This window comes from Grus americana, chromosome 2 (genome assembly GCF_028858705.1).
Source record: "Grus americana isolate bGruAme1 chromosome 2, bGruAme1.mat, whole genome shotgun sequence".
In the NCBI taxonomy this organism is placed as follows: domain Eukaryota; kingdom Metazoa; phylum Chordata; class Aves; order Gruiformes; family Gruidae; genus Grus; species Grus americana.
This window is the reverse complement of record NC_072853.1, coordinates 151,449,132-151,476,026: the sequence shown is the minus strand read 5'-3', so window position 1 is coordinate 151,476,026 and position 26,895 is coordinate 151,449,132. Positions and strand designations below refer to the sequence as shown.

Genomic DNA, 26,895 nt, shown 5'->3' with positions numbered 1-26,895 from the left:
TAAATCGATTGCTTCTTATGTACAAAAAGAGAACATTACTACCTTTATATTGCCTTGTGCATTTACTGCACAATTATTCTGTGCAAATGTTGTTCATGACAGGATCCAAGTTTTATTTCTTGGCACTTGTAATTTGTTTGCTTTTTAAAAAGTCCCAACCTTTTCTAGAAAAGTCTAGTCTGATAGATAGTTTTTTGGACTAAGCATGCATTATTTTAAATGCACAGTACAAAGAAGCTCCTGAAGAAATGTCTCTTTACTCTGTGAAAACGGTAATTTTTTTGTGTGTTCAGGACATATGGAAGTTCTCTCAAGGACGGGCTCTGATCACCTCTAGTTGAATACATTAAGTGAAATCAAAATAGCTTTATAAGTTTTGCTTGCAGATAAATTATTGCCCAATGTCTGTGCTGCTGGCTATTTCAAGAGCAAGTACAGCGGACAGAAAGTAGTGTATTAGAAGCAATGATGGAAGACAAGCAGGAAAGAAATCTTAGTATGTTCCTGTAATACCAGAGTTTGGGTAAAAGATCTTACATTGAAAACTCTAGTACATTGTGGTTTAATATGTTTTTTTGTGAGGACGAAGGAAGGGCTTGATAAGTTCCAGTTGTTGTGACTGAAGAAAAGCATCGTAACTACCAGACATTGATTGGCATTGGTTTATAATACTTGGGCTGCATCATTCTTTTGCGCACGGTGTCCAGGAGCCTGACGTGTCAGAGCAGGGAAGTGTCTTATTAACGCTGGCGGCATAATTCAGTGTAGTATTGGACAGAATCTGTTTTGCGAGTTTCATTGTCAAGGGTAGGTTCTTTTGAACATGTTTTAAGTTGCTGCCTTTTACTCTGGAAGTGGTGCTTTAGATTATTTTCATCTGTTTTCTCTATCTGCCTGATTGTTTTTAAACTGCAATATAGAACCTCATTAAATTGAACCAGTCCATGAATGTGCCCTAGCTTTATGTGGAAAAACGTAATTGCGGAAGACTAGTTTTAGAAGTTTTAACTGTAAGTAGCCTGAAGTAAAAGCAAACACTACTTTTGTTTTAGTATATCTTTGATATTTCACATACATCTTTAGAAGAGTGCATGTGATTGCATGGCTTTTACATAAGTAATGCTTCATAATACACATTTCCAGGAGGAACCATAATTGCTAGCCTGAGGTTTTTAGCTTCAGATCTAAAATAAAACTGATCTTTGGTGGGAGGGAGCTGGTAATTTCTGATGGTAAATAGTACAAATACATAACTCTGTCTTGGGAAGAAAACCAGAAATAATTAGTGTGTGTTGAAATGTTTTCATCAGTTTGTACAATGTGCATAGAAGTTAGTAAAATGATAGCAAATTCTCATGAAGCAGGCACGATCTTCCTCTGTGTTTATTTTGTTGAAGACCTAACTTCAAATTTAAACTCCGGAATTTCAAGATTACCATACATTCGTTGCCTTCTACTTTTGACATGACAGCTTGTAGCATTGCCCGGAAATAGCTTTCTGTTGTTACAGTCTCCTCCACTCAGGAAAAAAATCCTGGAATAGCATAATGGAAGTGTCATGCTTCTTTTAAAACATTTGCATTATGCTTGAGAACATACAGTTTCTGGTCACTTGTGTACTCAGTCTAATCTTATCTGCCTTTTATTGAGTAGCAAGTAAACTGGCATCAGAGAAATGGAGCCATTTTCCATTCTTTATTAAGGAGTTTCTTCTTAATCATTATGATAATTGTTATAATAGATTCATTGTTACAGTCATTGATATGATACCTTCTGTTGACATCCCTGTCAACAACATTGATGTGTTCTATTTTATCCTAAACATCTCAACGTTTTCCAAAATGCTTTGTTTTTATTGTCAGGAAGGTTATCAATTTGCAAATTATTTCTGCTATTCGGACTAAAACTTTTGTAATATTGATTCTTTGGGAAAAAATATCAGGTCAAAATGTAAAATATTTGAGTATTTAGGAGCAGCTACTTGAAAACAGAAGAAACTGATAGTAGTAGATAGAATTATATATACAGCTGTTGCTGTTGTTCCTGCTATAATGCATAGTTTTCACTACAAAACTAAAAGCATTACTTAACCATTTTTCACCAGTTTAAAAAGTGTTACAAATAATGAAAACTTTTCAAAATAGAAAAGAACTTTGAGTTCTGTATCTAGAAAAAGCTGTGAATTTTAGATTATAGCTGAGATTTTTTGAGAGCCTTAGGAAAATGAGCTTTCTAACTTCTTTTGACTTTCAAGATTTTTTAATTTCTGCAAGTTCATAAATTATTTTATTTTTAAGATTGAACCTTCTGTCAGGATTTGTTAGGCTTTTCTTTGAAAAATGTATCGTTCAAGTTATGCATGGACTGCAGAAGCAACAGAGAAAGAAAGGAGGCAAGATGTGACAGGAGACTGATAAGCATTTGCTTGAACCAAATAGTTTCAGCAATATATTCCTCAATCTCAATCATGAATTCCACAAAAAATTAAAAAATCCTAAGATAATTTGGAGCTTGTGTGAAAGGGAGCTAGTACGAAATGGATCCAGTAGCCGGGTAAGCTTCCAGAGCCCCTCTGAAGGAAATGGTTGGGCAACAACAGCTTAATGTCATGCATCTCATGCTTGAACAAAAGTACTGGAAGATGCTTATTTTGCTTATTTGTTTCATAGGACTTACTGTTTCGAAGAAACTTTTCATCTAGGATGTGTAGAGTGATGTTCTTACTTCAGGAGACTTGGGTTTTCTCCTGATCATAATTCTTGTCATTTCAAGCTAATGTGCAAAGCACTCGATATTTTCATGTGTATGAAGACACTGTTCTGTATCCACAATTTACTAGTTGCATACATTGTATGTATGAAAACATATACTTCGTTGAGTTCTTTCATCAGTTGGACCTGTGTTAAAATTGTATACAAGAGTTATATTCAATCTACATGCATCACACTACTAGAGTTAGACTAAAAATAATTTTTTCTGCTTTGTCTTTCATAAACTTTTCAGATGCCAAATAATATACTGACTATTAATGTTTCCAGGCTTTGCTCTCTGTGCATGATACTGTTGCTCAGAAGAACTATGATCCTGTCTTGCCCCCCATGCCTGATGATATCGATGAGGAAGAAGATTCAGTTAAAATAATCAGGCTCGTCAAAAACAGGGAACCATTGGTAAGTCACTTTGTCTTTTGTTTGTGCACAGGGTGGGGAGTGTTTAGATTATGAATATCAATGAGCGACATTAACTTGAAATGTGGACAGACAGACATTACGCATGTTTATTCATAACATTCAATAATACACTTGTGACTTCCATTCACAGTCATTATTAGTAAAGCATATGAAATGAATAATAAGAATTTGTTCATTCATGATGTTTGAGCATTACATATGTGGGCCAGTCTGAGCATTTAGATCAATAATATATTCATCTTTTATCTTGAATTCAAATCATGAGCTTGTTTTAAAATGAGAGAGGGAGAATGAATCCCCAAAGAAATCTTGACCTGTGTTGTGAACTGTGCCTGTTAGCATTCAGGTAAAAAAATGTGACCTTTCTATACACTGAAAAGAAAGCATAAAAACATATTTTAAAATACTTGAATCGAAATCTGGGCAAATTTAAGATGTCTGTTGTTGTACTTTGGATTATGAATACTAGAAAGTTAATATCTTCATGGGGATATCTGGAAAAATGAAAGGACTAAACCTAGGTTGTATTACAAGAATATTAAAATGCTTTACTGATTTGGTTATTTTTATTTGCTATAGAGTGGGAGTCATCTTGTATAAAATTTAACTATATTCTTTTTCTCCTGCAAACCAGTAAGAGCTTTGTTTTATGTTGTACTGGATATTTGTTTTAATGGATAGCAATCCTGAAGAAATATCTGCAAAGTTACTTTGAGAAAGCCGTGATTCTGTACTTGAGATGTCAGACGGAGAGCAATGCCTCTGTTAGACATGCAAGGGTAGCTTGTCCCACCGTAGATATCTTACTATCACTCTTATTCTTGATGGATTTCTGGCATCAGTAAACAAGAAATAAGTTTTGGTATTGACTGCCTGTAGGTGCCCGTGGGCATAATTAAAAGGTTGACCATATGGAAAGTTTTTTACTTTAACATATTAAACATTTTTTTTACCCAAATATTTAAATCATAGCTTTAAGTTTTCCTTTTTTTTATCAAAGAAATTATTTGAGGAAGAAAACAAACTTGTTTTAGGATTTAATATCAGAAAGAGTATTAATTTTGAAAGAAGAAGAAATTTGAACATATAGTATGAGATGAGTTCTAATTGAGCAGCTTATTTTTTGTGTTAATGAAAACACCCGTATTGTTTTTTCTTGAATTTATGTCAGAAAAATCTTAAAATCTTTTATGTAGTTTCATGTTTCAAACATGATTTGCTACTAAGACTTCCGTGAGTTACATGCTCTAAGTTAGTAGTATCTCAAAGTGAACTGAATAAATACCAACTTTGAAAACAAAACTGAGAGATTTTCTAAAACCTTATAAGATAGATACACTGTATATTGGCTTTTGAGATTTTTAAGCCCTCTTGAAGGGACAAATAGAGTTGCATAAACCAAAGGTTATCCTTGGGCTGTTCCTCAGATTCCACGCTTGCCCATCCACGGTGCTGGGATACGCGTGTGTCTGTTGTGGTTTAACCTCGGTAGGCAGCTCAGCCCCACACAGCCGCTCACTCACATTCCCTAGTGGGATGGGGGAGAGGATCAAAAGGATAAAAATGGGAAAACTCGTGGGTTGAGCTAAAGACAGTTTAATAGGTAAAGCAAAAGCTGCAGACAAGCAAAGCAAAATGAGGAATTCAATCACTACTTCCCTTTAGTCATCCCAAGGAAAGCAGGGCTCCATTATGCTTCATCATGGTGACCTGGGAAGGCAACATGCCATAATTCCAAATGTCCCCCCTCTTCTTATGACACCATCACCACAATACATAGCAGATGTATTGTTTGTGTCTTTGCCTTCTCCAGATTTTTTTTTTTTTTCTCCTTAGGCAGGGGTGAGAAGAAACATGGATAGTAATTCAGATAAGGTCTTACCAGAATATGGCATGGCAGAATTAAATAAAGACAGGTTTTTCCTGGGTGTATTAGATCTACTGCATCTACGCTTCCAGAAGTTGCTTTACTGAAGAAAGGATATGCCATGATCTATGTTTACTAAACTATTTAAAATTTCCTATTTATTCCCATGTCTTTTTAATTGCATGTACTTCAGAGCTTGCTCTAAAGTCTTAGATATTCTTAGCTGAGTACAGATCAAAGAGTCTCTGCTTATTCAGTTTATCTGTTGACTATTGTCCAGTCATAAAGTCAGACTTCTTTTTGCATAGTTGTATCAGGATTCTTGCTACTGACCTTGAGACTGAAGGCACCGTACAGTATTTTTTCTGAGATGGAGATTGTCTGATTTCTTAACTTGAAGATACTGAGCTCTCTGAACTTTTCTTTCACCTCATATATTCTCATTCCCTGTTTGTACGCAAACAGTAGAGACTGTTTTTCTGCAAAATAATAAGCTTTATATCAGCTGCACACCCTGGAAGTTCTTGAATTGGATATCTCCTTTGGAAGACTTTCAATGGTACTCTCTGTGAAGAAAATTAGGCACTCTTTAAACTTCTTCGGAATATGTCTAGTGACCATTTTTATATAAGACTGCCCCACATTTCCCCTTGTACTTGTTCGTGCTTTTCTCTGAGTTAAGCACCCCAGCGGTGTTCTGAGCCGGTGTTCATCACGTATTAATGAAGCCTGAGTTCCCAGGAGTAATAATCTCAAAAGAGGGAAACACATGGTTTGTGGGAGGGCCTTCTGTTTGCCAGATTTCATCAGTTCCGAAGGCAGTGCTGAACTTTCCTCCAGTTTTTTGGATGATTTAAGCTTCTTGTTAATCCTTCCACAGTTTGTTTGTTGGGTTTGGGGGTTTTTTTCCCCCCTAAGTGCTCTCTTAGTAAATGCCATTCTAGCAGAGTCTTGCTCAAGTGAGGTGAAGTTGTGTTAGGAGGTTTTATCTGAACAAAGTTATTTTAGAACATCTCTGATTATGTGAAGAGAAGTAGAAACATCTCTCTTCAGAGATAGTCCAAAATTCACCTGGCTATGATTAGACCTTATCAGATAGCTTGGAGGTTTTTTACTTATGCCTACCTCTGCAGGGCTTTTTCCGCCACTCCCATTTTCCTGGTTAGCGTTCCTGATATCCGAGATGTACAACCACACTACCAGGAGTTCAGCTCCTGGCATCTCACTACTTCCAGCTCCCAAATGATATTCCAGGTTTGTTAGAGCTGTCATGCAGTTGACATTGGATAGGATGATTCTTAACGTTAAGATGGTTGCTTCTTCTTCACACAGATTCTTTTCACATGAATTTAGCCATTTGAAAACTAATCTCTATGCTGTGTCTGTAGTCAAGAGAAAAACAGGCAGCTCCAGACAATGAACCATGGCCATCTCTTTAAGATGCCTGTCTTCATGAAAGGATGAATTCATTCTCCAGAGCTGCCTATTTCTTTTCATTAACTGTTGGAGGAGCCTAGACACCTAGCTTGAACTAGATACCTGATTTCCATAGCTGAACTTGGGCGAAATGAATCGTGGTGATTTAAGAGTCATTTGCATGTTCTGCCCATGCAGATTCCACAGCTCTTCCTCATCTCTCACTCCGAGTCCCCGTAGCTCAGTTCTTATTAGTGAATGAACCAACTACCTTATAGGTGGGATTAATTTGGGTGTAGGGACAGCCTTAATGTGCATAGACAAATACTGATATTTGTATTTGCATTTTCAATACCAAATGAATTAAAATAAGGCTTCTTGAAGTACTTATTTGCATTCAACAGCTGCATGTGTTTTTGTTTAACAGAAAGGTATGCAAAAATATTACTGATGTTTCAAACTCTCTTATTAGTAATTTATTTTACAGGCTAGTCTTTCTTTCTTTAAAAATAAAGGCTTATAATATTTATGTTCTGGAACCAGCAGATAAATGGGTGAACTAATAAAACTCACATCTGTGAAACTGTGAGTGATGTTCACCAATCAGTGTTGCTACATTAAAAATAAAAATAAAAAAAAAAACCACACACACAAAAACCAACCAAAAACTCAACCCAAAAAACAATGAAAGAGCCTTGCTGAAGGAGCTTGTATTATTTTTAGTGCTTTTGCATGGTATACCTTTAAACATTTTCTCAGTCTGATCACCATATGGCTCCCAAACTCCTTATTTTTCCCTTTAAAAGTATTTTAAACTGAGCTATGCTATTACATCTGTATATGTCTCATTTAGGGTAACTTACACTTTTGGCTAGCAACACTGAAAATATTTTCCAGCTCTCAAGGTCCAGTCTAACCTTCTTCCATTTTTAAAGCTCTAAATGAGGAGCTGCACTGCACATGTAACTGAAAGTACTGGAGCTGAACATCTCATAAGGAGAAATTCTTGCCAGATTATATATACTTCATAGTTTAAGCAGGGCTGGCAGCAGTACAAGAGAAGCTGCTTTTTCAGAAAATCAACTCTTCAGGTTTTCAAAGAAATCCACTTGTGTTTGATGATTTCTTTTTAAGTGTTCTAAATTGGGAGGGAAGGGGAATTTAAGGAACCCCTTTTTTCTTTGTGTACTGTAGGTACAGCAAAAATACGTAACCTCAAACAGTGCTTTTCGTGGGCCTGCCCGTTCACTTTGAGTTTGCCATAGAGGAGTTATTGGCAGTGAGATAACTCGGGTTAAATAATTTCCCTGTAAATTCAAACTTGATTTTGTGCTTTGTTTGAAAATTCCAATTTACGTGTTATCTTTTCTGGGGCATATTTCAAATCGGCTAATCTGTGCTAGGAAAATTCATTTTACGCCAGTAGTAATAATCGCATAAAGCACGAACTGACCGTCCCACTTGGACAAGAGCCTCACCGTTACTTCCAGAGGCCGGCTGGGTCAATATTATGCTCTTTGATTGCACACAAGATTTTTTCCTAGGATCTGTCTAAATCCAAGGTGAAGTACCCGTTTTCAGACATCAGCGTTAGGGGCTGGGGTACCTGGGTGATCACAGTGGAAGGCTGTTGGCCATTGCCTGCCTTTTGCATTCAGTGGCATTTAAAAGTCTTGACTTCTAAGTAAAAGGCATAAAGCCCCTTCTGTTCAAGGCTTTTTCCCTGATTAATTAGGAGAGCCTCTGGTTTATGTGGACAATATAGTGGAAATGTCCTGTATTTATATTTGACTCTAGCATCCTAATCCTGCTTTTTTCTTTTTGATGGATATATTTTAAAAAAAAAAGAAAAAGATGCTTTGTACTTTTAACAGATGTAACCTTCCAGGTATTAATAATAAACTTCAAATTAATAGCTGTTGCTTCAAGGTCAGAACCTAATATCAAAGTATAGACTAGAGGGGTTAATGCTTTGTTTAATATATTCCTAATGGTACTCAATTTTTTTGCACAGAAGTCTGATCATGAGGTTTTTAAAGTGAGATTAGCTGCATCTAATAAATCTTTATCTTTATGAAACTCTCAGACTAATTTGAAACTGAGGTCATAAGAAAGAACACAAACAACTGCTTACCAATATAATTACATTATAAACAATACGTAAGAGTAAGCTTGGAAAATTGCAGAATTACTTCACTTACAGATAGAATCTCACACCTATAAATAAAATGCACAAACACATCACATCAATTTTGCCATGAAGTGCTGGTTAGTTTTAAAGTTTCAGCTGAAGAGAATATTGTCTGGTGACTGTTTTCATTTTTCTCTATTTGCAATAAATGCAGTTTGCATATAAAAAAATATAAATTAATCTCCATTTTTGTCTTCATGTCTTGTGTTGTCTTTCCATCGTAGAGGTAGAGGGAAAGGGAAACAAGTTTATTAACAGTCAGTAAAGTTGTTAGTAAAATGTCACCCCTGTTATTAAATTGTACGTATTTCAGCTTTATGTTCATGAAACACTTAAAAATTGAAGTAGTTATAAACGTGATGTTCGTGTTTAATCTAAACCAATATAGAAAGGTAGCTATAAAAAGCAATTTAGTTATTCAAGGAAATTTATTAAGTACTATGTACCTTACTTCAAGCACAACACTTCTCTGATTGAAGGAAATTCTAACCAGGGGTGGCAGAGTGCATGTACCACTGTCTTGTACTCGGAGGTGAAGTAATACTGTTCGTTACCTAATCACAAATACGAAAATTGACTTACCTGCCAGAGTCCTAAACATCTCTGTTGATTAACAAAGTTAGAGCTATTGCAGGTAGCTAATGACATTAACATGGCAAAGTAATCATGGGCAAGTAAAAAGCTGTTGGCCAGGAGGTGCTTTTTTCGTGGTGTTTTTTAAAAATACTGGATCAAATAACCTTTTTGGAGGTGATTATTTAGTACGACTTACCTAGGTCAAATCCCCCTCATTATTCTGTGGATTCTGCCTGCCAGAGCAGGGCCAGCATTTCCCCCTCACCGCTTACCGCCTGCCTGGAAGGACTGGTACCCCAGCCTGGGCAGTGGCTACGTGCCTGCCCTTCCTTTCCCTCTGCGCTTGTTCGTTGCCTGCTGCTTCCCCATCACCTTGTGCCTCTTTTCAGTGCTCCCTCGCAGTTCTAGTTACAAAGGCATTTTTCTCATCTGGACAGCCGTTCGCTGGAAATTTAACTACATGATGTCATTTTACTTAAATGCCTTGCACCGTGTTTGTGTAACGTATGAAAACAGTCATGACTAATTCAGGAAATGTTCCCCTCCTCTGCATTTCTGTCCCACGAGTATTCCAGGTGAGCCCTGACATGTGGGGGTGTTTCTCAAATTCCTGTTTATTTATTGATAACACTGTAAAGCGAAATGACGATCAGTGGGTGCACAGGCAGTTCTGAGCATAAAGTGCAACTGTTGTGAACACAGATAAGCTTTTTGTACTCATAGTATGTAACATGGCCTATTTTAATGTGGGAACAACAATTTTCAGCAATAGCTTAGTACAGTTTTAGCAGCAGACTTAAGTAAGTTACACTGCAGTTCACATTAAGTTGAAAAGTCAACTTTCTGTCTCATTTGTCCTTTTTTTTTTTAATCTATGTACATACAAAATGCATGAGTTACTTCTGAATAGAAAAGAAGTCACATTTTAAGAGGATGGTAATAGAGCAACATATTTTGTCTATTCATGAGCAAGTGTCATTTCTGGCTTATTCACGTATCGATACAATATCAACTTTTTGCAGTTTTACATAGCAAATGTTTTTTAGTGTAGTGAATTAAAATTATGGTAAGATTAACCAAATAACTTTTTTTTTTTTTTTTTTTAAACCCAAGGGAGCTACTATTAAAAGGGATGAACATAGTGGTGCAATCGTGGTGGCCAGGATAATGCGTGGAGGAGCTGCGGATAGAAGTGGTAAGGTGTTCCTGGTTGGCACTAGCCATTCAAGTTCTATAATTCAGAAAAAGATGAAATGAAATGGCATATTTTGTAGAAATTAAATACATCACTATCACAAAGAAAAATATTTGGAATTTTGACAATTTTCAAAAGTGATCTTTCAATACTGGTGAAAGTATTCATGCTGAATTTTTTCCCCAATTCAGTTGCAACCAGGTATCTTTGACTTAGTAGATACAGGGTATTTTTGAGATGTGTCATGGTTGGTTTCCAGTTGAAGTCATCCACTTAGAAATGACAGGATATGCCCAGATTACAACCTGCTGATGGAGGAACTCAGGAGGGCTGTGTTATTTTATATTAGTACATTCATTTGGACTTTCAGCTGGTAATTCTCAAAATACCAGCACATCCTTGACTGCCACTTTTTGGTTTGGGTTGCTCAAAGTCTGCAAGAACCCACGCAAGAGTCCTGAATTATACTCTAAAGTGCCTCTTTACATTGAAGAGAGAATCTAGGACAGCTGTGTTTCACACTTAGATGGGGTAATGGAGTAAATCTAGATATATATTGTTAAATTAGGAAGCATTTGTGCTACAAATTAGCACTCACAGCCTAAGTGATCATTGCAGTACTTGCAGCTGTGTAGCAATAAGAAAGTAGTATGAGAAGGAAAAGAATTGGCACGGTCGTTTTTCAAACATCTGCATGAGAGAGTCTGGAAAAGTCATAGAGAAATGGTACTAATTTTCAGGAGGAAGGAAGGGAGGTGAGTAAACCAACCATCTCAAACTTATCTGTGAGGACAGTAGCTGTTGTTGTGTTCACCATATATCCCTGCTTTTAAGTTACAGCTTAAAGTGGATGAACAAGGGAGCAAAAAGCTGAATGTTAATGGCACTTTTTGTATAATACATAGCTACCATTTAAGAACTCCTCTTTGCCTTCTGTAGGTCTTATTCACGTTGGTGATGAACTGAGGGAAGTCAATGGGATTCCTGTAGATGATAAAAAACCTGAAGAAATAATACACATTTTGGTAAATACCAAACATTTTAAAATTAATTTAGGGGAGTCAATAAAAAGTAATTAGACTTACAATTTCTGGTGCATTTCTTAGAAGAAAGAATATTCTACAATTATGCCTTTTGTTCCAGTGCCATCATTTGCAAACCTCTATTGCCTTTCCCTTAAAGAATGATTTTCCACACATTACATATATATTCAATTACAGAATACTTGTAAAGCATTAATGATGGCAATATGGCTATAAATATGTTGCAGAATGTTGCAGACCTCACTGTATAATCTACAGTTTTTAAGGCACACCATGATCTGTTGAATTCAAACTATTTTAAATGTATTAATTACTAACACATTAACTCCATATGAAAATTCATTCATAATATGTGTACTTGATAAAATAAACTAACTGGTATGTTAAGATTATATTTTATTTTGATTTGCAGTATATAGCCATATATATGATTATGTTTGCACTCCTCTGGACTATGCAGTCACTAAAGCTGGCCTAATTACTCACTTGTGGAGCACTGTTGCAAATTAAGTAATTTAGACCTTTTCAGAAATATTTAATATTTTTACAGCAAAGCAAGCAATGAGAGTCATGACAGGTCTTTATGTTCATGGTGTAGGCATTTCTATACACTTAAATACCTTACTGTCCTGCCGAACTGAGTGGCTGTCTCAGAGTTTTGGTTCAATAACCGAAATGATTCATTTCAAATGTTAGCCCGCTGATATTTGTACTTGCTTTATGGTTTTGTGTTCCCTACAGAAACATATTTTCCTGCAGAAATTAATATTTAAAAATCTCTAGAAACACAATAGCAGTAGAAAAGGTGTGAATAATTTCCCCATTTACCTCCTCAAGGTACAATATAAACATCAAAAGCTAGTTAGAGCTTGTTTCAAAAGTAACAGAATTATTGATTCCAGTCCTACGGCTGGTGAAATAAGAACTTGGCTGCTGCTCGTCAAACAGCGAGCTCTTGGATCGCAGACATGCCGGCAGAAGTCTGTCTCACTTGGTAGTGGACAGGCCTGTTTCCATTTTGCTTAAATCGTTGGCTGTCTGTTGCACTCTGCTAGTTTTATGAAACTTGTCGGCTGCATGCAATAGTAGCAGAGGCTCCAGCTGATTAGCACTTCCTTCAATAGCAAAATGTCACTGAGGCAGTGGGAATATATTGTGGTTAATAAGTAAAATGCAGCCAGACACACTTTAAGTGGGATATAGGGAAAGATGAATGGATGAGGTGGTTGATGATGGCTAACTTGTTTTAAGATTTATAGTGGAGGGCTTTTTTCCATTTAGTACACGTAGTCTATTCAAAAATGTTTTTCTTTTCTCATTTCTTAAAGTTGCCAGAAGAATAAATCCCCCCCAATAGTTTTATATGATAAATATGGCACAAGTCTGTTTGAATTTTTCTATCTTTTTTTTTTTTTAAATTAAATGTTAGTTGGATTTTTCCAGGGGTGTCCAAACTGTGCCAGGAGTCCAGCAGTTGCTTCTAATATGCATACATTTTAGCTGTAGCATTTGCTCCTGCTTTCAGTACAGAAGTGGGACCTCTGAAGCATGCAGGCCCCAGTTTTTAATGGTCCATCTCTGCCCACCAGTGAAGCAAATGAAACCGAGCATTTCAAGTGGGTATTTTAATCTGTGCAGTGCAAAGGTTAGTATGGTGAAGCTGTCAAACTCCATGGATCATGCTTGGGAGAGAATAGGTTCATTATATTTGAGTATTTTTACATTAATTTGAATTTCTTTTCCTTTTAAGATTTCCTTGAAATGTGTAGTTTAATTCTCAGTGCATTTTCTTTTCAAATGTTCACCAGGCTCAGTCTCAAGGAGCAATTACATTTAAAATTATACCCAGTGTGAAGGAAGAAATGCCAGTGAAGGAAGGCAAGGTAGGCAAGACTATTTCAGAAGCCATTGCAGTAACAGTTACGCTGAGGACTTGTATTGTTTGCTTGGATGACAGAACCAAGAATGTGATTTCTGCCTCCAGACTGTTTTTGTAATGTGACAACGTGTAGGCACTGTACGCTTCAGTATTTCCGTGCTGGATTTACAAGTGGGTGTAACATGGTTCTTAAGCTCTAACTCTACAGCCATGAAGTTGACATAGGTAATCTTTGGTCTTCTGCAAGGACCTGGCTTGCTTGCAAGTACTCCTTATCTTCCATCGTACACTGGGTAGAAGACACTTGATAGCACCTTGGTGCAGAAGTATCTTCTTTTCTGTTCCCTGTATGGGCACACTATTCACCTGCAAAGTTCTATTTGCCATCGATCATGGAGCCCTTACTACATTGGGATTGCAGTTCCAGAAGCAATGAATTCAGCATTCCCTTATGAATTTCTAATGTTAGATGTCCATAAGGATGTTTTACAGCAGTAAATGTTTATTGCTTTACATTATTTAGCTCAATGGTTTTGAACTGTAAAAGTGAAAAAGGGAGATACCTTTGGATTACATTTAATATTTTGATTCTAAAGATAAAACACGGTTTGTTTCAGATGTTTATCAGAGCCCTATTTGACTATGATCCTAATGAGGATAAAGCAATTCCTTGTAAAGAAGCTGGACTTGCGTTCAGAAAAGGAGATATCCTTCAGATCATGAGCCAGGATGATGCAACCTGGTGGCAAGCCAAACACGAAGGTGATGCCAATCCCAGAGCAGGCTTGATCCCTTCAAAGCAGTTCCAGGAGAGGTGAGTACTGAGAACCATAGTTTCATTATTTTTTGTAGTAGGAGAAGACACTTATTTGCCGAGTTGTTAAGTTAGCATAGTTGTCATATGTAATGCTCATAGATTACATGGGTATGATAAACCTGCATTTGCAGCAAGACAACTGAACTTGGAAACCTGTTGCTGAAATACTTTGGATTTCCTTATTTGTCTGGCTAGGATTAATAATGACAAAAACTGATAGGATAACACTGATCCAGATTGAAAGAAAAAACATATGGAAAATAGCACATCAGTATCTGTATTCACACTGATGTACTATGCAGGAGTAAGAGCTGCAGCAGGTTTTGGAGGGCTTACAAAAGCTGAGGAATTAATTTTTTAGATTGTGAATTGATTGCACTGTTTTAAGTTAATTTCTTGTAAAATCTTCTGAATATTTAGCAATAGTCTCAAGATGTTAAGTGTTTATTAATCCCAAACTTGCAGTGAAAACTGAGGAGTTTGTGTCTTTCCCCTACCACCTCCCATTTTATAGGAGATTTGCACTAAGAAGACCAGAAGTACAGATTCAGCCACTGAAAATTTCCAACAGAAAATCATGTAAGTTTGTTAACCTGGAGTAGAAATCATACCCCTGATCTCTAACCCTATAAAATAGCAGTTTGTTTCAGCCCTGTGACTACAGGATGCATTTCTCCTGGGCACAATAGCTTCTTGATCACATTGTATCAGTAGGAAAATAAATATAAGAGCTGAAATTAAAAGCTTTAAAAGCAGCTAACAGTTTTTCCCAACCCTCTGACTTTGTTTTTGAAGCACTGAGCCCAATTAATGTTCTGATATATAATATTTCAAAGGCTGAAGAGTGTTCTTTTCCTGTTGAAATAGTATAGAATTAGCTCAACAGTTTCTATAATTTGAACTGCATCAATACAGTGAAATTTGTATTGAGAGCGAGATAAAAGGTCAGATAGTCTCCCCTTCTCTCCCCCATACAGTTGGTGATTTTTTTGTGTCCTATGATACAGCACAAATTTAAAAGTCAAGACATTCAGTTCTTTGACAGGCTTTCACAGAACCAGTTCTGACTTTTTTTAAACAAATTAATTCTTAATAGTCTCTGCTTTTAAATACAGTAGTTACACAGTATAAGAAAAATAAGCTCTAAGAACGCGCATACATCGAAACAAATATTTTCTTTCCACTGGAATTTACATCAACATCTGGTTTAAGTATTATTGCATACTTTACTTGACCTGTTATTTCTTTCAGTTGTACAGACTCATAACAAAGTGAGTACAATGTAAGAAACTATCATGCTTCAGTAGGATCTAAATCTTAAATGCAAACACGTTTGTGAGTTCAACTAGAAATATTCAGAAAGTGGTCTAAAATTTCCAACTATCTTTCATTCTCTAACATTAAAAGAAAAGGTATGGATACTGTGGCAAACAGTGGACGCTGGCACACTAAGTGCCAAACTAAATGCTTTTAACGTTAAGGCTTCTCACCGAGGTTTCTGTTGCAATTTTTCTAACTCCTTGCTATGGCTTTTGTGTTCTGAAGTTTGACAGTTTTCTAATAATCTGCATTTTCTATCTTTCATTCTATTTCACTATTTGATTGCATGCCCTAACACTATTGTTAACTCCAAAGCGCTTGATTAGCTTTGTAATTACAATAACAGACTATATGATTGTGCTATAGCTTTTCTAATTTACATAGATCTTAGAAACAAAGAGGAGCTCCTCCAGCTTGTAGTAAATCTATTGTTTTTCTAGGTTCTAGGTCAAGTTGCTCTGCCCCAATTTTGGAAAAGTGTCTGATCCCAGGGTATAACTATTTCTCTCTGTCCACTGTTCTTGAATCTGGATAATACCCTCAACAAGAGCCTTCAATTAATGTGGCACTGGTGCTTTTGAAGAGGTAAATCAGCTGCTGCAGCAAAACTGCATGATTCCTTTTGTAATGGACTGCATCTTTTTAGTAACCTTCAAGTGAAAGGTTTTACAAGATGCATCTCACACTTCCAAATTGGCAGTCTGAACTTGATTGGGAATTGCCAAAATTACAACCCAAAGACGACCTGCAGTAAGTTGTCTGCTATTGTTGTCTCTGCTGTCTCCACTGACTTTGCCTTAACTAGCTTAAACAGGGGAGAACAGTTCCTCTCTTCCTCCACTTTCCTTTAAAACATAACAGCACCTTAGGGTCAAGTGGTATACATATTAGCATTCTCTTTTAGACTTTCTTTAGACAAAACAAGGTCCGGCTAAATACCATCTCGTAGACAGTGGTGCCTCTTGAAGGAGGAACGACTGCAGAGTAATGTAGAGTTGTCATTTTCTCTCTTCCTCATTTCTTAGGACAGTCTGCTGCTACATCTGCCAGATTTCCGTGGGAAGAGGGGGAGTGTTGTTCTAAGTAGAGGTCCATCCCTTTATTCAAAGACTAAGCGTGGTTTTAATGCTGGGAGGGAATTCAGATCCTACATAAAGGAGGCATTTTAAGGACAAGAATTCAGCTATAGAAAAAATGTCACTAGGATGTTGCTTGAGTTGCTCTCAGCAAAACCTTCCACTTGCCTGGCTTTTCAAGAAGATTCCACATAAGCTGGGAAACTCTGTGCCCTTGTGATCTTTCTAAAGTTAGGCAGCTTCTTTGTGTTAGCAAGCATGGCAGTGAAGCTGTGAGATGCGGAGGCTGTGTCTGTATTTGTGCAGAGCAATCAACTTGCCAAAACTGGGAGATGCTGGAAAATCATGCAATGCTCAGCTGAACGAACAGCATACTATCAGTATCAGAAACATTAAGGAAGGTGACACAGAGAACAGCAAATTGGAAAGGACTGCTGGGTCTGATTTTTTTTTTAGCCTTTTTCTGTATTGTGGAGTACATACAGCCCAGTGATGATTGTCCTCCAAAGTTTTATTTAACATGTTCCCTTGTAAGGAGGTGGGAAATTAGAAATACTTGATTTCATCTGATTTTTAATCCTGTACTACAGGCCTTCAGCTTAATAATAGGGTTCTCCATTGGTCGGAAGGGTAATTGTGTGGGGAAACTGATGTTCTGTAGATCTTCCTGAACTAGCTGTATATTGAAAGGTTGCTTGCTATTGTATTTGATCCTTCTAGTCATATGATTGGAATTTCCTTGGCAGTTTGGAGGGAAAGGGCAATTTGCCAACTGATACTCTTATAGCTTCCCAAAGATGAAAACCTGTTGACTTCAGCAGAGCTGCTCATAAAAGTCCCTTTCCTGACAGGACTGGGAGTTGCACTAGGAAGCGTTCTTAAGACATGGTAAGTGGCACTGGATGTCGGCCTGCTCTGTTCAGTCAACTCATTCCACAGATCCCACATTTTATAACGAGGAAGAAACCTGGCTACATGCCTTCGTTTTTAATAGGGAGAATCAAGGAGAAATATTCTATTTTCTTGGATACTCAGAAAATGTGAGTCAACTCTGGTTCCTTAGGTGGGCTTCCAGGGTAGTGGTGTCCTTCTACTTGAAAATGAATCTAAAAATTAGTCAAAATTGTATAACATAGGAGAAGTATCCTACAACTTCTTTTTCTCCTCTCTTCTCAAGCCAGTTCTGGAACTGGGAAGGATTGTTGTATTTGTCTTGAAAAAGAGCTCAGTCAATAAGTGTATTTACAGTCACATTAACATCCATCAGGATTTGATTTGATAATTAAGAATGTTTCAAAACCTGCAAGGAACTAGGCTGGATTATTTTTGGGAAGCCTTCTTTCTATTTTCCACTTTGAATTTTTTTACTCTTTTCAGCATAGCAGTGCATGTTGTGTAAAGTTGTTAATCTGTACATGTATTTGTGTATCATAAATTTGGAAGCAAAATAAAAGTGGACTTTTTGGTGATACTTGTATGTATAAAGGTATCAAGGAAAGAGAATAGAGTACACTTTCCACAGAACTTTTTCAGGAAGAATTATTTGCACTGAAAAAAAACAGAAACCCAACCTTGTTCTAAATTAATAAAAGGAACAGTTTATAATGGAAATGCCAATTCTTAGTTTCACTTTAATGGCCCAGTCAACCGTTTCATGTGTAAAGTGAGTCTAAGTACAAGTAAATACTTTAGCTGTGTGGAAGATACATTTGCACACCTCTCCCAGCATTGAGCTGTTTTCTTGAAAGACATAACAGAATCATTCTCACATTGCATCAGTCCAAGTGAAAAGCCTTTAATGTGTCATGTACACTGGAGAAGGGGGCAAAACAGTGTTACCCTCCTTATTGAAAGGTAAGTGAAATCATACTTTTTCATTTGCCATTGGAGAAGGTGCGTAGTTTGATGGTGTCTGGGAGTAAGGTCGCAGGGAACTGGTAATATAGATGGAGCCTACGCTGTCAAGAGATGATTGTAGATTGAAAGGAAGACGCAGAAAAAGTAGGAATAAAGAAATAAAGGGAAAAGCAGGGAAGTGAAATTCCGTATTGAGGATGAAGAAAAGCAGAAAGTATTGCAACAGGGCAATGAAAGAAGAGATGGACAAAAGCTGCCCATAAGGGGCAAAACTCCACAGAGGATGGGCTTTGAAATGATTAGATTAACACAATTAACAGTATTACGCAAGAACTTTACTATAGTTGCTATTTGCACTATAGTTCAGTTGTTTCTTGATTCCTTTTAAATCAAACACTAACATACTTGTTTTGTTAAAGTTTTTGAAGTAGTGAATGCAAAAATTACTAATAGGAATCCTGATCTGTTTTGGGTTTTTATTATTGGTAGAAAACCTCAATAAGTTCAACATTAGTATTTGATAAATTTTAAAAGCATGAGATAAGTGGCAGTTAGATGTGCTGACCTGCTGATAAGATTGATAGTGTTATTTCCCAGGCTCTGAGTGCAGAAATGATGGAGGAATAACAAACCTCTCAAGCATTTTCAGCATTCTTCTCAATACTTCACAGCAATGACTTTTCAGCAAAAACAGTGTTGCTTGTGCACTGATGCTATGGGAAAATTCTACTTGGGAAAAATAGGAAAAAAAAGCAGCATAGAAAAGAAAACAGGAAAATGGAATGAAAGCAAAGGAATAGAGATGCATGAGATTGTGTGCGTAGGACTAACCCTCCGCGTGCTGGGACAGTGAAAGTGCAGCGTACATGACGTGGGGTGTGGGAGCTCTGTGGGACGTGGAGGGAGGTCCAGTACGGGTGCCTGGCTGCATGCAAGCAGCTTTGCTGTGTCTGAGCCTGTGATCCACAGCTGATGCCAGCTCCGCAGAAACCTGCTCACCTGCTATTCCTGAGTAATACTTAACAGCATTCCTGGCTTTAGGAGGTCAGCTTAGCTTGGGCACAACTCTGTAGCCAGAGTTGGCTCTGTGAGTTCTCTTGTCACTGCATCCGGGCTAATTAGGAGTGACGTGAGGCTCAGTACAGGGAAGAATTCATTTGTTTAATAGTTCCCAGTCTGTTAACTTGAATACAAAGGCTGCTCATGCTGTGACTGTAATAGTCACTGCCAACAAACATGACATTCTTGCACTCATAGCTTGCTTTAATTTGTAGATTAACCACTGATCACCTATTTTTGGAGGAAAAAAAAGTAGATTTCTTTGAATAACAACCAAATAACTTACTGTTCTGCAGTTGTTATAAACTACAATAATCTGCCAAGACATTATATTCCTTCAGCATAATCTTGCTTTCACAGCGGTTACTGTGTTTATTCTTACATTATATATGTGTTGTCTCTGGTATGAAAATTACTGGTAACTTTATATTTTATACTAGTGTAGCCTGTAACTTCTGTTAACTTGTGCAGTGCCTGCAATGTGTGTATATCCATACCCTGCGTGTATAGTTATATATAAATATGTATGTGTACGTAGCATATATGACAGAGCTGTTCAGAGATGTCTTTTCCTTGAAAATACATTTGTTCTGTATATTTAATGCTAAATGTAAATGCTTACTGTGGCAAAGCCATCATCATATAGTTTTTCTAGGGCTTAAAACCCATTTTACTTTCAATTTTGATTTACCATATGTGATTGGCATTGTATGAGCAAGAGGAAATATTTAACTCCAGCCAAATGGTGTTCAGTCAAACAAGATGTAACCCAGTTTATCCATAGATGAGTGTCTTGTGAATTGAAGATCGTGTTCTGCCAACAAAAGAATTTAAACAGTCTAAAAGAATGAATGCTTTGTACCACTTGTATTTGAAGACCAAACATTTAGGATAAACGTATAGTAGGACTCTTTTGCTTGTTAGAATTGCTGCACAATCTTAACTCTGCTTTTCTTCTCAGTATTTTTCCGTGTTCGTATTTGAAATTTGATTGCCCGCCTGCAGGTAGTTATGAGTAAAAACAAAAATAAACCAGACCTACAGAGTTAAATTAGCACATTAGCATCTTTGTTCAGAAGTCTCCTGTCCTTACAAATATTAACTTCCAACTACTACAGAGAAATTAAGGAAACCTGAAGCTGGATGACATTTGAGTCAAGGTCACATGAGACAGAAGTGGAAATGGATCTCTCACTCTGTTCTTGACTACAAGACCACCCTTCTTCATTTTCCAAATTATCTTGGTAGAGATACTGTTATCTGATGATGTTAAGAGAGGATTAAATCAGATCACCTTAAATTTCCTGTAGCATGAATGCATCTGTATCATTTGATCTACAAAACCCTGTAGGGGTTTTTATAAAAAAGTTGCAGAACAGTTTAAATGTCGATTGCTATGTGGGGCTGTTCATCACTAAAAGATCAGAAGCGTTTAATATCTTCACTGTAACGCAGGTCATTGTATGTCACAAGTTCTTGCTTACTAGAGTGAAATAGAATTTAAGGTATAATGTAACTTGCTTGTGATAAAACTAGAACAGAGCTGTTGGATCTAATTTTAGACTGAGAAACATTTAAATAAGATTCTTTGATGGAAATATTGTTGAAAGTAAGTCAGCAAAAGTTAAAAATTTTAATCATTTGCTGGGCTGTTGCAAGGAGTTGAGGAAGTTCCTGGAGTGGCACTAGTTTTGAGCTTCATAAGTAACATAATTTAGGTGAGGCCCCCCAAAATCAAATCTAAATATATTTAAGTTAAAATACATCCAAAAATACGGTGTATGTGATACTGTTTTGCATTGTTGTAGTTAAGCATATTGGCTACTCCGAAATCTTTCTAAAATGAATAAAAACACCTACTTCCTAAGCTTCCATTGCACTTGTTTCCAATTTCTTTTTCCCATTTATGTCTTGGTGCTGCTTTGTTGTTGTTTCACGAGCCTGTTCCATGACTATTTTCTTTGTAACTTCCTCTCCCTTTTTATCACACTACGTTTATTTGATTGTATTTCTTTGTTTCTCAGTTTTTTATTTGCTCCATGTTGCCCTATGTATTTTTTTTCATTTGTCACTGCTTTTATTTTCCTGCTTTTGATCAGATTTCCTCCTCTTTAGTCTGTCCTCTTTTAGTCTCTGATTTGTTCCTTTGTAATAAACACTTCTATTTTCCTTTATCTCCCCACTTTAATTTAGTAAAACTATATCGGCCTGAGAAGATCTACCCCAATTTTCTGTGTCTCTAAACTTTGAAACTGCAGGCAGGTATCTCTACATACCTGCTGCATGCGTACAGCTGCTTCAGACACACAGAGCTGTAGTAGTTAGTGGTGAATCACAATACAAAGTTTCCTGGTAAATAACCTCTGGCTTTACTAGGGACAGATAACAACCCTGGTAAAATTCCTGGTAAAGTTCAAGTTGGGATCTACGTGTTGATGACTCTTTCATAGCTGCGTGAAGCTGTGAAGACCCACTGATTTCCCACATCTTTTCATTATAGGCTGTTCTGTTCAACCTTAGGAGTAGCCCAAGAAAGCCAAGAGCAGTATTAAGAAGAAAGATTTTTAACAAAACAAGCTAAAAACTCCTTCATTTTATCTCAGCGTTAAACCTCAACTTGTAGACGTTTTGGCTTGTGCTCTCTGGCATCAGCTGGCTCACTTGGGAATCCTGGTGTCTTTAATTTATAGCGTGGATGGGTAAGACCGTTCCCTTTCCTAGCAGGGGTAGCCCAGTAGCCTGCGTTCCCTTCGGCTCTTCTCAGCCCTGCTGCTGTAGCTCCACCATCTCCCATCCTCGCTGGTCTCCTCCAAAGGTCTGCACTGGTCAGGGTTGAATGAGTGTCTACCTGGGTGTACATACAGACCTCTTTTTCTCCTGGTCCAGTCTTTCATATTCATAGGTGAGGACTTGTCTATTTCCAATGATAAAATACCAAACAGAATACTTTAAAATGCACAATCACTAGTTAAGTCAAATAACTTTGTTGAACTCTGGAGACTTCTTAGATGTATTGACGTGAACTGTTTTTGAGCATTAGTGACTGTTTTTCAGGAGATACGTTTGCAGCTATTGAAAGTAATGGAAATGAAAATATAGAAAAACTTGCCATATGTATCAGAAAGTGTGAGGCGGCTCTCAGCACAGAGAAGGAGAAAGAAACAGTACCTGGAAGCCAGCTGGCCATCCTAGGTCCAGCTTTAGGATGTTTGTCACTTCAAGACCTGGGAGCTTTTAAGGTCAGGAGAGGAAAAAGGATCCAATGCTTTTACTCCCAACTCACAAAGCTGTTGGCACATCTAGGGCACCAGATGTGGTCAACCAAGCAGCACTCACCTTAAAGAACTTTCCAGTCTACTAAAACTGTATGGGCACCTCAAGTATAGAAATAAACTTTAAACAGGATTCAGAGAAGTCTTCCAAATTAGTATTATAAAACATTAAGTCCTCAGGAAAAAAGGTATGAAGAAATGATTCTGCTAAACAGTGTTCTTCCCCTGGCAGAAAAGACTCTTGTATCCATTTCATGACACGAAATGGGAAAAACTCTTTTATGTAATCAGGAGAGTTTTGAGCTCGCCTTTGTTTGGTACATCAGTTACACATGAGAGATTTAAAAATATCTCTTGAATAATTTCTTCACATTCTGAGGAACATCATGCTTTATGGAAACACATTGAAATATTTATATTTTAGGCATATTTATCCAGATTCCAAAGGAAATTTGAATGAGATGTAGATTGTAAAATCTCTATATAAATCTAGACCTTAGTATATAGTATCTTTGTGAACAAAAATTCATTTTTTATATATATATATATAATGTTGCTTTTCTGTACAAGCCCAAAGATGATTGTAAAAATGTATGTTTTCCACTATCAAGGAGGAAAAATTTATTGACTTCCTCTAGGTAAGCAGAAAGACTTAAGTAGTTCTATTCTATTAGGATAGTATCAGAGAAAAAATGACAGAGTACATGAATTCTTTCAGCATTTTTTCAGCTACGACTATAGATGTTAAAAAAAAGTACAGAAAAACCTCTGCAAAACCCAGCTCCAAGAGCAGAAGCAGCTGTTACTGTAAGCGCAGAAAAATACTGAGGTAATGTTCATGGTAGTGATTCTCAGAAATTCTAGGTTAAGGCTAATTAAATGGAATTAACTAACTTTGCATTTAATATCAAAGAGATCTTCCATGACAACCGGGTAAGGTCATTGTTACCAAATGAATAGCAGAAAGATCTCATATAGGAAATTTGAAGTGCACATAGTATTTCAATGTCTTTTTAGGTCCTTTTCTAACCAAATGTATTTAAACATGTAAGTTAAACTCAGTGCTGGTATGTTGGTGTATGCTTCAGTATAATAGGTGCTATCAAGAGGATTTTAGAGTAGCTTACATAGCTAATTTTCTTCCTATTTATGTAGTATTAAACAATAATACTTTGTTTTTTTGGCTGTTCTAAGACGAGGAAGCGGTTGAGTGTGGTAGGTGCATTTTTCTTCTTCGATTTAACTTTTCTTTCTTAAGTTATGTTTTCATTCCATTTAATGATTTCCTTTCCTATTTTTCCTTTGTGCTTCTCAGAGGAAATTGAAGGTACATGTACAAAAGTTTCCCTGCATAGCCCAATAATTTTATTTAGAGAACATGTGTTTGGAATTAAATTGAATATAGTCCAATGTTTCTGAGAGATGTTATACATATAATGCTTTTATATTGCCACCAAATACATTGAATAATTTTTTTTCAAAGTAGATAAAAATACCAGAATATTTCTAGTTGCTTCAGGTAAAGATCAGTAATTTGGACTATTGTTTTAAACTGCTTTCTCTCTCTTTCTTGAACTTTCGGAAGATACGTATAGAAAAGTAGTATCATAAAATAATATTAGTAAAACTTGGGTGGGCTGGGTTGGAAAGAGATTGTTCCAACTTAATTATGTGGCCATGAGAGGTCTTCCCTTTCTGATTAATACTGACACAGTATTTCTGTGAGATGGTAGAAAGTTCATCCATGTAGTATCATCTTTACTGTTTTCCCTCCGAGTGTAGCCGGTTACTGTTATGCTTGCAGCATATGTTAAAGTAATAGCAGCTGATCTCTTGTATTTTATTTTTTTTTTTTAACTTAAGAGCCCTTTGTTTATAAAGGCATTAGAAATTGTAGCTCATATTTTTGATCAAAGAGCCTCTGGCATGTAAAAATATACATTATAGCTATTTTATATCAAATGAGAGGATGTGTTTTTGATCAAAAACCTTTCTGTCTAATCCAGTGAGCCAAAACTTAAAGCTAAAGTCTGATAATGTATAATTTACAAAAAAAGCTTGATTTACATCAAATACGTTTTGCTTTCTTTTAAGTGGCATCATATTTTCTATTAACTGATAAAGTCTGAATAATACAGTGTTAGAACTCTTTTTAGAATGTTTGCTGTCATCACAATTTTTGCTTGGAAAGGTAAAAAGATCAGTGTGCATGCTGCAAAATTCCAGAATATCTCCAGCTAAAATATAAAACAATAAATGTTGTTTTATGTTTTTAAGAAAATGGCTTATTGAAGGCTTTTTAATGCTATGCTTTGTACAGTTGTCATTTTTTTAAGTAATTTCTTCTGTATTTTTTGCTGGGCTTCTAACTATTCTGCTTTATTTCTTGGCTCTTATTCTGTATGCTTTTACACTTCGTCCAGAAGATGCTGAATGTGCTGGTCACAACAGTGGATCCTATCTAGGTGAGCAATTGGTTACAAAAGACAATTTTTTCCTTTCTTTCAGCTGCTTTTCCCTGGAACTACTGTGTCCACTTTGCTTTTGGGGGTAATCTGCATACAAATGTCCTTACTCTGCATGAGAAAAGCATGAATATTAAGGTTTTAAAAATGGCTCATTGGATTTGACATAAAGGATTTATGTAGTGTATGCCTTTATCTGGTTAAACATAAGCTACTAAAATACCGGTTTGATTTTTAAGTCAAAAATGAAAAATATATATAAATTTGGGAAAAATATTGGCTTTTAAAATACATTAAGTAAGCAATGTGTTTAATGAAACAAAGGTTACTGTATCGTGAAAAGTACGAGTAAGTCTTTAAAGACACGCTTTCAAGGTTTTATCAAAGTTTTGCTTACACTTTCTTTGTACATGTCTAACAATTTTGGGAGGATTCAGTGAGAGTACAAAGCAAATTTGCGGGCACCGGTTCTGTTTCCACATTACAAAATAAAATAAATCATAACAACTCAATAGCTTAAATTCAGCTTTAAAGCTTGTCTGAGCTCCATGTATCATTGCAGGGATGGGGGAAGAGGGGGGGAAGATGAGGGGAAGAAGTCCTTTGGCTTCAGCTTCAAGATTCCAAATTTCAAACAAAAGTAACATTTAAAAAAGGTGAATGTTCCATGATATGTTTCAACTTTTTAATTTGTGCCATTTTAAAAGCTATGTAAAAATATTTTAGTTGAAATTGTCCAGAATTCCTGCCAGCTGAAGGCTGGCTGGAGAGGATTCTGTGGCAACCAGCCCTTTTCCCAAGGCTTTCATCCTCCTACTACAAGAGGAATGGGAAGAAACTTGTCAAAAGTGCTTTAGTACATCCAAGCCACTGAGCTCTCTGAAACACCCTACACCAGTACTGTAAATTAAGAGATGGTTTTCATATTGCAGGATACTGTTTTTAAATGTGGTATATAAACTACGAACACACAAACGATATACCTGAAAGACTGTTGATCTTTTTCCAAAACTTTCACATAGTATAATGTCATCAGGTATTTGTGGAACTAGTGATCACCTGACCATGCTGAAAATAAACTTCTTACCTTTGTGAGTTGATTAACTAAATTAATGTTGAATCACAATTGTATTGAGAGATTGAAGTATGCTTGGAAAATGATACTTAGGATGTGATTCCAGATGAACTGTGTTTTCCTTATGAAATCTTGTCTTTGAAACAGAAAAGATCTCTCCTCCCATCTTTTCTTTCTGTCTGCAAATTCTGAAGATGAGACTATCATGGTTTTGCAATCAGATCTTAGTGGGCTGATGCTTTATTGGAGAATGAAGGTGGCAAAACAGAATCCACCTCTTCCTAGCGCTGTAGCCCTTTCAGTGAAATATTTTGGTCTATGATTACCAAAAAGGCTTGGTCATCAGGAAAGAAATGTCTTGCAGAAGAAGCTACTGTTGTCCCAGATGCAAAGAACAAAAAATCAAGATGGGGTGTAGTTTATTTAGGCAAAACTTTACAAAAATTATTGGAGAAATACTGTGCAGTGCAGGCAATTGTTTATCTCTTGAGAGCTTCCACGCAGTGGAGTGCTGCCATCGGTCCAGAGATGGTACCTTCAGCCCTCTCATGTAGGTCTGTGCTATTGGAAGTGACTTGTCAGAGAGGAGAGCAAGA

General features: G+C 36.6%; 1 protein-coding gene across 5 annotated transcripts in view; it reads left to right on the top strand.

Moving 5' to 3' along the window:
- MPP7 (MAGUK p55 scaffold protein 7) overlaps nt 1-26,895 on the top strand; it is a 155,391-nt gene that overhangs the window by 103,859 nt on the left and 24,637 nt on the right. For all 5 annotated transcript variants that reach the window (XM_054817582.1, XM_054817581.1, XM_054817579.1 and 2 more), the window contains 6 exons: nt 3,039-3,170; nt 10,355-10,436; nt 11,376-11,461; nt 13,288-13,362; nt 13,976-14,172; nt 14,690-14,754. In XM_054817582.1, coding sequence (XP_054673557.1) covers nt 3,039-3,170; nt 10,355-10,436; nt 11,376-11,461; nt 13,288-13,362; nt 13,976-14,172; nt 14,690-14,754 — 637 coding nt within the window. The remainder of the gene's footprint in view (nt 1-3,038; nt 3,171-10,354; nt 10,437-11,375; nt 11,462-13,287; nt 13,363-13,975; nt 14,173-14,689; nt 14,755-26,895) is intronic.